Genomic DNA, 9,593 nt, shown 5'->3' on the forward strand with positions numbered 1-9,593 from the left:
TTTATTAGTGTGTGTGAGTGTATCTGGGTGACTGTGCGCCCCACACACTGTTTGTTAGTGTGTGTGAGAGACTATGTTTTTCTAATTTTTTCTTTTCTCATTTCTTATTAAAAATACTCTGGTTCACTAGTTCACCAATACGTCTCATGTCACTTCTGTGTGTACACTATGCATTCTTTCAAGTCATTTCCATTGTCAGTTTGAAATACTCTATAATGTTTCCCCAGACTTGTTTGTAGTTCTTTCTTCATGTAAGTGCAGATAGGCATAAATGCATATTATGTTCCTTATGGTCTTCTGTAAACACCATTGAAGGGATTATTTATATTATATAGATAGATATATTAGCCTATATAGACCCATACTAATACAAAATTACTCAAAGTTAACTAATATTAGCAGCTTTTAATAAAAAAAATGACATGAACCGTCTTTGACAATACTACTGACCTCAGATCGAAACACGACAAGTTAAGTAGGCCTAATGCCATACAGCAGAGGTCTTCAACCCTGTTCCTGGGGACCCACTATCCTGAAGAGTTTAGCTACAACCCTAATCAAACACACCTGAAGCGGCCAATCAGGCTCCTCAAGACTGCTTGGGTCCCCAGGAGCAGGGTCGAAGACCTCTGCCATACAGCAATGAATCGCAAAGGGGAGTATGGGGGAAACTGAAGTTTTGCAGTGACAGAAAGGAGGTCGCATTTGTAGACTGCATACGTTATAAAGAAAATCTTATTTTAGAATATTAACAGTTATAAATTTGGCCATTATTTTTAGTTAAGTGTAAATTGTTGTAATATGCTTTTGATGCGCGAATGTAATGCTCAGTTAACTGAAATACACCAGGCTTGATGACTTACGCAGCCTACAAATGCGACCTCCGGAGGATGCAGCCTTCGCTTTGAGAAACGGCCCCCAGGACACTAGAGGGCAGAATGATAAACGCATGTCAAAGGGGCTGAACGACGAAGAAGAGCGTGCCGTGCTCCGCAAGCTCACGTGGAAACTAACATGTAATGTGTTTCTGTGTTTTGGTAAGTTGCGTTTTGTTGTGGTTAATTATAGTATTTATTTTGGCTGCACGCGTTTTCAGTTATCAGATTAATTTATCCATCGGTCAACTAATTTTAGCTGCTTGTAGATATGCCGATAGCAACTCACAGCTGGTTTCATGGCAACTTTTTATCCTGTATAATGTATTAGAAAGATTCTGTTGACTGCAGTAAAAATAAATCTCGTCTTCAGGGTAGGAAGAAATAGCAGATGTATATTTTAATAAAAATGATTCACTTATAGGAAAGTCAGGGTCATCACAATGTAAAACTTGTCAATATTCCGGGCCTTTAATGACAGCTCCGAGCTACTTTTATGGTTGGATAAAAGTGAAATATTAGATTGTGTGCTGTTGTGGGGAAGGATAATTGCTTTGATATGTTTGGTCTTTCCTGTAGTATGAAGAATGGAATACTGCTTATTGCTTAATTATAACTGTGATTGTTTTTAGACCCAGAGTACTCCTGCCAGAAGATGACGGATGCCTTCAGTAGCAGCAGTGAGGCAGTTCTTCAGCGCGCCGTCAGTGTGTCCTCCATCAAGACGGGCAGCCACGCTGGGAATCTGGTGCAGCTGTATCAGATAGCGGAGACCTGTCAATTTATCACCAGTAATCAATTCAAGAAGGCAAGACGACATCTTTAGAAGTCTTCTGTCTTGTTTACTCAAACCAAGTGTCCAACTGATCTATTCAGGGCAACTGTTTTTATCACAGGTAGCCTTGCAGTTTCCAGATGAACTCCTGCCTGATGCCGTCCGAGTCTCTGTCGAAATAGAGAAGGAAACCCAAGCCAAGACATTCATTTTAGGAGACACATCCTATGGCAGGTAAGAACTGGGTTCATTTTGTGTGGCTGCACAACCAGAACTCTGACTTCCGTTTACCTGTTTATTTTTTATCTATATTTTTCAGCTGTTGTGTGGATGAGGTAGCCGCAGAACATGTGAGAGCAGACTGTATAGTGCATTATGGGCCATCTTGCCTCAGCCCGTGCATAAGACTACCCCTTCTGTATGTGTTTGGGAAGAGTCCTATTGATGTCCAGCAGTGTGCCGCAGCCTTTAAAGAGCTGTACCCTGACCACCAAAGTCATGTCATCATACTCTACGATGTCACCTATTCACATGCTATAGGTAATTGTTCCTGTTCAGTCTATGCTAATGTTTAACAGTGTTCATTTTAATGAATGTGTGCATGAAAGTTCATTTATCTCATCTCTCCTCAGGTGATCTCAGGACACTTTTGTGTGATATCTACCCCAATGTTGTGGTCTCTCTTCTAAAAACAGATAATTCCTGCGGTGCTGAGCTGATTCAGGACAGCTGTGTGGATAGTGATCGCATAGATTCACAGGATAATAGAGTCACTTTTAAATTTGGCAGACAGTTTAGTGTAAAAGCGGGGCAGTGTGTTGATAATTACAGTATGTTTTACATTGGCCAGGAAGGCTTGACTCTTACAAACTTCATGATGACCTGGAACCAGTGTGCCTTCAGCTCATTCAATCCAGAAACACACACAGGACGAGTGGAATCGGTTAAAATCAACAAGGCACTGATGAAACGCTATTATGCTATTGAGCGGGCCAAAGATGCCAGTGTGGTGGGAATTTTGGTGGGCACCCTGGGCGTTGCTAACTATCTGACCATCATAGAGCAGCTAAAAGACATTATTCACAAAGCAGGCAAGAAGAGCTATATGTTTGCTATGGGGAAGATCAATGTTCCCAAGCTCGCTAACTTCTTGGAAATTGACGTTTATGTGCTAGTTGCTTGTCCAGAGAACTCTCTGCTGGATTCAAGTGAATTCTACAGACCTGTGGTAACTCCCTTTGAGATGGAGTTGGCTTGCAATAAGCACAGAGAGTGGACTGGAGAATATGTCACAGACTTCAGAGATTTACTGCCTGGTATGTGGTTGACTCATTTCAACAAATCATTCTACAGAGCAAAATTATTGTGATGTTGATCGTGTTGTTTAATATATTTACAGTAGACTAAGAATATAGGCCTTGAATGATGTCAGTGTTCATATATGGTATTGTTCTAGGCATCTAATAGGAAACATATATTATAGGTGGAAGCAGTCATGTGGGCTTTCCTGAACCAGACCAGTCTGCCATTGAGGAAGAGATCACAGATGTCTCTCTAATCACAGGAGCTCTGCGAACGTGTTCCACCACCTCATCAGAGATCATAAATGCCACATCAGAGTCTTCACTTGTCTTGAGAAATCAGACTCTCACTGTGGCCAACACAAACACAGCAGGTATAGAGTCTGAGGCCGTACTGGACTGTAGTTGCAGTAGTAATTCTTCAACTTAGTAGCTTGAAATTGACAATTGACATCATGCAAATGCAGAATATAATCATGATCTTTTTGTTTTGCAGCATCATTTTTGTCTGGCCGTAGTTGGCAGGGACTGGAGCCCAAACTGGGGCAGACGCCAGTGGTGAAAGCTGTGGAGGGACGGAGAGGCATTGCTATCGCTTATGAGGAGGAGGGTGTGGGAAATAAAGATGCTTCAACACCTCTTCAAAAACCATAAAAGTAATTTATTATTGGACTGTCATAAGAAATCATCAAAGGACTGCTTTCACACTCAAAGCATATGAATTGAATCAACATATTGAAAAGGATGTAACTGTCTGTGATGATGCAGAATATCTTTTGGGAACATGTTTCAATTCCTTTGGCAAGGCTGAGTGTTCCCTCTGCTACTGGTTGAAAATCAAGGAAGGTAAATTAATATTTCTTTAATATAAGAATGTTAAGTTCTATTGTGCTACCAATGATAGTAAATTATAGCAAGCGAATAATAGAAAAAATGTAAATTATGTCGAAAGTGATTTAATGTGGTGTTTGTCTTTATATTCAAACAGAATAAAACTTGTTCTCCTGACTTCAAAAATATTATCTCAATATATGAAATGTGGAACGACTACCGCACAATCAAAGTGGCATAGCAGCAAGCTCTGGCATGAATGATAATATTAATGAAAAACAGGCCCTAAAATTCTGCAGGTCTCTCCCAAATGATCAAATCAACACATTAGTTGTAACTTGGATGGATGAATGATTCATTCACATTGCTGATCCCCATTAAGTGCTTTAACAAAGGATGATGGAAATATGCCAATCTTCCCGTTGCATTGACCCTCAAGCCACTCATCATTGACTGAAAATGAAACAAAGTCAACAGAAATAATCTTTAGAATGCCTTAGTTCATACTGTATTTTATGCCCATATTAGTAAATTACAAGCATCAGTTTCAATTCCTACCTTTGGAAAGAACTGTGATGATGTTTCCCTGTTTGAAGTCCAGGTCTTCAGGGGTAGAAGAGTCATAAGAGTACAGAGCCACCACTTTCTCATGAGGCACACTTTTACCCTTTCAGACAGCAGTTTTGGGAAGTGCCAGAAAATACATTTTGCGGTTAAGTTACTGGTAAAGCTGAACAGCTGTGTGTCTTATTTTAATACTGTTTTTAAGTGTAGTGTACAGTAAGCTATATTATGCTGTTAGTTCAATCTGTGTGAACCTAGATGAGTCAAGCTGTTGTATTTTACCTCAGTCACTGAACACCACAGCGTAAGATGGTTATCCTTCACACTATTCCACACAGCCTCCATTTGAGAGTCCTCAAGATTCACTCTTTCATCAATGCCTTCCTTGGCATAACTGAAAAGTACATTGCAACTTTTGTTTTTTTCTCCCGAAATGTTTCAATACAGTGCTGGGAAAGTTATAATTGGTATAGTTACCATAAAGTTAACGTTGATGCAGGCAGTTTAAGTTTAGAGCTTATCGTCTTAAGAATGACTCCATATGATTGTCCATGTGCAATTCTGACTGCTATGGTGAAGTGAAAGTGCACTTTCACAATGCAGCCTGAACATTCCCTAATGTTAGTAGTCTGTGAAGAATAAAGCAGAGCTTGAGAAATAATCTTGTTAATAATAATCAATATGTTCATGATGCCATAAACAATGAGGTTGTTTCTAATAAAAGTTGGCCTTTCAATACGTTATGTAAGCATTGTGTGATAGCTATGTTAGTTGATATCCATTTACTGTTAATAAACTATGATTATATCTTGAGTATGTAGGGAATACTGAACCTCTGCATTCACAGTCGTCGGGCCTTCTGTACCCACTGGTCTGCTAGGTGGTGCTCTTCTTGGTGGAGCTGGTATATCATCATTTTCATTTAATGGTTCAATCTACCATGTAAGTGATAGAAATGAAAATGTGTCATGTTTGCTTATATGTCCGTGCTATCATAATTATGAATGCCTGACTCAGAGGTATGACTTTCCCAGGTGCACTTGAAGTCATCAAAAGTGGATTGTATGATAAATATTAAATTTGTAATACTGGAAAACTGAAAATATGGTGTTTGGAATACTGTACTGTATATTTGTTCAAAATGCAGCTACTGTACCTGCATTGGTTTTGATGTCATTGTAACAATATCCAAGGGTTCAAGGAAGTTATAAGGTACAAGACCCCGCTGGAAATAAGGGAACAAAAAAATAAATAGACAATAGGGCATTATTATCTGTACTTTAAACACACGTTGGTTACATTAGCATTGGACACTGGAATGTTCTCTTGACAGCGAACACTGGCTCTCATGTTGGAGTTTTTGTTACATTTTTTCTGTTCTCATTGTACTTTCCTTTATGAAAAACTTTTTTTTTTTTTAGCAAAAATATACCTTTTCATTGAAAACAACAGATGCCCAGTTGTCAGCTCCTTTCTGAAGAACAAAGACAATGTTGCCAGGCAATACAGCTAGCTCCGCTTTGGTCTCAGGGTAAAACTCATAGAGAACAGTGTGCGGCTCACCTTCAAATACCCTGATGATTTTGACATTTACATTTATGTAAAACAAGACAAAACAAAACCTCCATAAATTGCAAATATATTTAAGATTTAGTAAGAAGTTAAGATAGTGTTAAAATAGTGTTTTCCATGTCCATGACCCTAAACTTACCTTAGTACTTCTGGGACTTTTGGTGTAGATGGAACATCGTCAACCTAACAATTCACAAATTAAAGAAATGCACTGTGGTCATTAAAATGACAGTTTTGAGCATATACATTAAATGTGTATCATTAATGTATATGCTTATCATTAACATTATCTTCAAACCTCTGTCTGTTAGGCTTATTTTATGCTAGCATTAACATGTTAATTTCATAACTTGACTTATTAACAACATTATTTACTTGAGGCTGAAGTGGAGCAAACCCAGAAAACTCATCTGCAGGTACAATAGAAGATACAACCTATAAACAAAAAACAAAACGCTAATCTTAATCAGTTTGTCTGATTTACTGGCCAAACTGAAAATGGATCTCTTCAGTAGCATTGCACACTGTACTGATATAATAATGGGGATACCTTGGCTTTTCCAAGATAGTCCCTTTTCTCCAGCTCTGCCACATAGTGCTTATTGGGTTTGAACAGCAGCCCAGCTCGAATCTCCACCAAAGGAAAGAGCTTCTGCTTCTGAAGAGAGGAAATCACAGTTTTTCAATTTTAAAACAATGCATTGTCAATCACCACATACAATTCATGCTGTTTGCACTATGCTCATCAGTGTATTATAACTTGTTTATTTATTTTAGATTTATTCCTTTTTCAAGAGTATCCTTGTGCAACAATTCTAAAATGTCATTCATTAAAATGCTTACAAAAATGTCACAAGAAGTAGAAGAATGACTAATGACTAGTGACAAGTGTCTGAGTAGAAGTCTTGTGAATGTTGTCCCTCCTGCAGCTTACACAACTTCCCACAAAACTAACCCGAAGCAGTAATTATGAAACACCAAATTTCACTCATTTCTAATTAGGAAAGCTGCAATATGTTACAAAACAACAGCACATATAAGATCATTCCCTTAGATTTTGTTGCCTCAGATACTAACAATAATGTTAAGATAAACTTAAAAACTGGCTTTATATCACTGCAAGAACTGTGCAAATTATTCAATGACTGATGTTTAGAATTGTAGGACTGAATTGTATGCAGTTACATACCAATATGGCATCCAGAGCATGGTCAATATGGCTGAACTTGGCGTCTGCCCTCAAGCTTAATGTAGTAAGAAGGTTCTCTTGAGCTTTCTCCCATTTTCCCAACTGAGCCTGTACTAGTCCTATGTTGTGCAGCACCTAAATTGCATATGACAAAATGACCATTTCAGAGACTGATACAACTGAAATGTCATTAAGTGGAATTAATCAATCACTCACACCACAACTATTAAGTACATTAGGTATACTGTTAGGTATAAAACCAATGATGGTCAAAAAACAAACAAATAAACAAAAATATTATGTGGACATAAAGTGTCCAATGTACGGCACATCTCTGGTCTTACCTCACAAGCATACAGTTTATATCTCAGCCCTAGAGGTTTGTAATCTATTAGTTGATTTCCTCGTAACTGCTTAAACGCTTGCTGGAAATCCAGAAGAGACTCTTCAAACCTGAAGATACAATTATGAACATTGTCAATATATAGATTATGAACAGTATTAATGTATTTCTTCTGAAGAGACAGTATGTGGTGTTTTGTAGTCCCCTCTAAGAACAAGCCATAAAATATTTTAATTAATGGTCTTACCTTTCCTTTTTGTAGAATGTTACTCCTCTCTGAAAAAATGCCACAGCCAGATGCTCATCTTTGCCAATACTTCTGTCAAATGCCTTCATATGTATAATAGAAAAAAAAGTCCCCATAAAGTGAAACCACTTTTACTTCCTTTTTACAGCCATGGGCATTTTTTAAAATAGCAAAAACAGTGTGAGACTATTAGTCTAAAAAATACCTTATTTAAAGTTACGGTTTTCTTCAGTAGCATAAAACACAGAATCTGCCATGTAACTGTACCTTTTCAGCTTCATCTAACTCACTGTTGTTCAAATAAAGACAGCCAATGTTGAAGAAGATCTTGGAGCTTTTCTCCTCGATGTTGAGGAATATCCTGAGAGCAGAGGCACGGTCTCTTTGCTCCACACAAGCCACGGCCTCGTCCCACTGACGGAGAGTGCTTACAAATGACATGCTCCCTCAAAAGACTATTAGCAATGAACAAATGAACGCTGTTCTTCTCTGCTGTGAGCCCAGCAGAGGCAATTTGAAACTTTTCTTAGAGAACAAGCTCAGCCCACACTCTGGGAGAGAGGAAGTGATCAGTTTCGTGTGTCACTGGCTTTATTTCTTGTTTCCTCACTTGCTAGTTGAGTAAGTTCACTTTTTTTTGTGTTAGTAAGGCATATTTATTAAATGAGTAAAAAAAACAGGCACTTATTTTATTAGTTGTTTTTATGTGTGAAGCACATACTCTCTTACAAAAGAAGAGCTGTGGTGTCATGATTGTATCAGGTGATAAACATATGCATGATGCCCTCATATATACCATGGTGCTAAATAATTACCAAATTAATGTCCTTTGATATATACATGGGCCTTCAATGCCTGAAGAAAAAAAAAAAAATTCAACCTTTCCTAAATATCAGGATCCTAAATACCATAGACAGGCATGCTTGCATATACATTACTCTGATTAACGTTAAGTATTTACCAAAAATATGTTTATATGCTCTACAGCTACTGGAATGTCCTGTAAACATGCTAATCAGCATATTCCAAATAAAGACAACCACATTATTTGTATACTGTTCTCTTGTGGTGTTCATGATCACTTATCATTCAGTTTAATTCAGTTTTAGTCATTCTGCAAGGTCATTTATCAATAGTGTTCTTGACATCAGTACACAAGCAAGCGCTGAATTTTAAAATGTGGGTCATGAGAGCATCTGTATGTGTGTTCTTTGCCTTCAATTTCTTTTCATCAGTTTCCCAAAAGTCTGTCTTTGATAGCTTGAATTTTTGGGAAGGCAACAAAAACAGAACAATACATTACTGTCAGCATGTCCAAAAGTACATAATACTTGTGTTAGTGATATTTGAGTCCAGTTTAGAGAAGTGCACTACTTTTTAAAATTAAAAGTCTTGTTTTGTATCACAGTCCTACCCATCAGCAGAGGGGTCATTCTTCAATTGGGGTGGCAAATGAGAGGGAGAAATTGTAAAAATGCTTGCTTGTTTTCTTCTAATAAAATATATTGCTATGCATTTAAAATTAGTTTAATATGCTATATCCATTAAAATGAAAGCTTAAGAACATTTAGATTTTTAAATAATTTCAATCAAACACTGGTTACACAGCCACTTATGTCCATGTCATTTTGAAGCAACACCGCAGACGTAATATAACACCACAGACTTTATATTACAAGTTACTATAGGCTCTGTGATGTTACCAGAAAAGATAGTAACACCACAGACAAATCAGCCTAAATCCAGACTTTTCTAAAATGGAGGCTGCCATCATGATGATTTCAAGATCAGGGGACATTTTGGAAATATTAAGTATGTATTAATCACAAATTGATTAAAATGTCAGATCTACAAGTTATCAACATAACACCACAGACACTAATAAAGTGCGACACA

The 9,593-nt window shown here is 37.6% G+C and overlaps 2 protein-coding genes across 3 annotated transcripts; one reads left to right on the forward strand and one right to left on the reverse strand.

The window, feature by feature from the left end:
• The first annotated feature begins 953 nt into the window (after positions 1–953).
• On the forward strand, positions 954–3,964 carry dph2 (diphthamide biosynthesis 2). 2 transcript variants are annotated; one of them, XM_079444411.1, is made up of 8 exons: positions 954–1,037; positions 1,508–1,683; positions 1,772–1,884; positions 1,970–2,190; positions 2,283–2,741; positions 2,826–2,966; positions 3,134–3,325; positions 3,448–3,963. In XM_079444411.1, exons 2-8 carry the CDS (start codon positions 1,531–1,533, stop codon positions 3,603–3,605), a joined length of 1,437 nt encoding a protein of 478 aa, XP_079300537.1. In that variant the 5' UTR covers positions 954–1,037; positions 1,508–1,530; the 3' UTR covers positions 3,606–3,963. The 2 variants fall into 2 exon arrangements, with proteins under 2 accessions (XP_079300537.1, XP_079300536.1); XM_079444410.1 differs by having other exon boundaries at positions 2,283–2,966; positions 3,448–3,964.
• LOC306886993 (neutrophil cytosol factor 2-like) lies at positions 3,594–8,244 on the reverse strand. The gene is made up of 14 exons (XM_079444436.1): positions 7,965–8,244; positions 7,698–7,780; positions 7,452–7,560; positions 7,108–7,242; positions 6,469–6,576; positions 6,294–6,353; positions 6,058–6,101; positions 5,779–5,920; positions 5,503–5,571; positions 5,180–5,281; positions 4,824–4,975; positions 4,629–4,740; positions 4,341–4,449; positions 3,594–4,235 (listed from the first exon to the last, which is right to left on the reverse strand). Exons 1-14 carry the CDS (start codon positions 8,136–8,138, stop codon positions 4,138–4,140), a joined length of 1,497 nt encoding a protein of 498 aa, XP_079300562.1. The 5' UTR covers positions 8,139–8,244; the 3' UTR covers positions 3,594–4,137.
• Positions 8,245–9,593: the final 1,349 nt, after the last annotated feature.

This window comes from Barbus barbus, assembly GCF_936440315.1.
Source record: "Barbus barbus genome assembly, chromosome: 2".
NCBI classification, from domain to species: domain Eukaryota; kingdom Metazoa; phylum Chordata; class Actinopteri; order Cypriniformes; family Cyprinidae; genus Barbus; species Barbus barbus.

Coding starts and splice junctions, on each gene's coding strand:
- dph2 (XM_079444410.1), top strand. CDS start 1,531: ATGACGGATGCCTTCAGTAGCAGCAGTGAGGCAGTTCTTCAGCGCGCC. Junction 1,684..1,771: donor CCAGTAATCAATTCAAGAAG/GCAAGACGACAT, acceptor TTTTTATCACAG/GTAGCCTTGCAGTTTCCAGA. Junction 1,885..1,969: donor GGAGACACATCCTATGGCAG/GTAAGAACTGGG, acceptor TATATTTTTCAG/CTGTTGTGTGGATGAGGTAG.
- LOC306886993 (XM_079444436.1), bottom strand. CDS start 8,138: ATGTCATTTGTAAGCACTCTCCGTCAGTGGGACGAGGCCGTGGCTTGT. Junction 6,577..7,107: donor ATGCTCTGGATGCCATATTG/GTATGTAACTGC, acceptor TCCTCTCTTCAG/AAGCAGAAGCTCTTTCCTTT. Junction 4,450..4,628: donor TGTGGTGTTCAGTGACTGAG/GTAAAATACAAC, acceptor GCTGTCTGAAAG/GGTAAAAGTGTGCCTCATGA.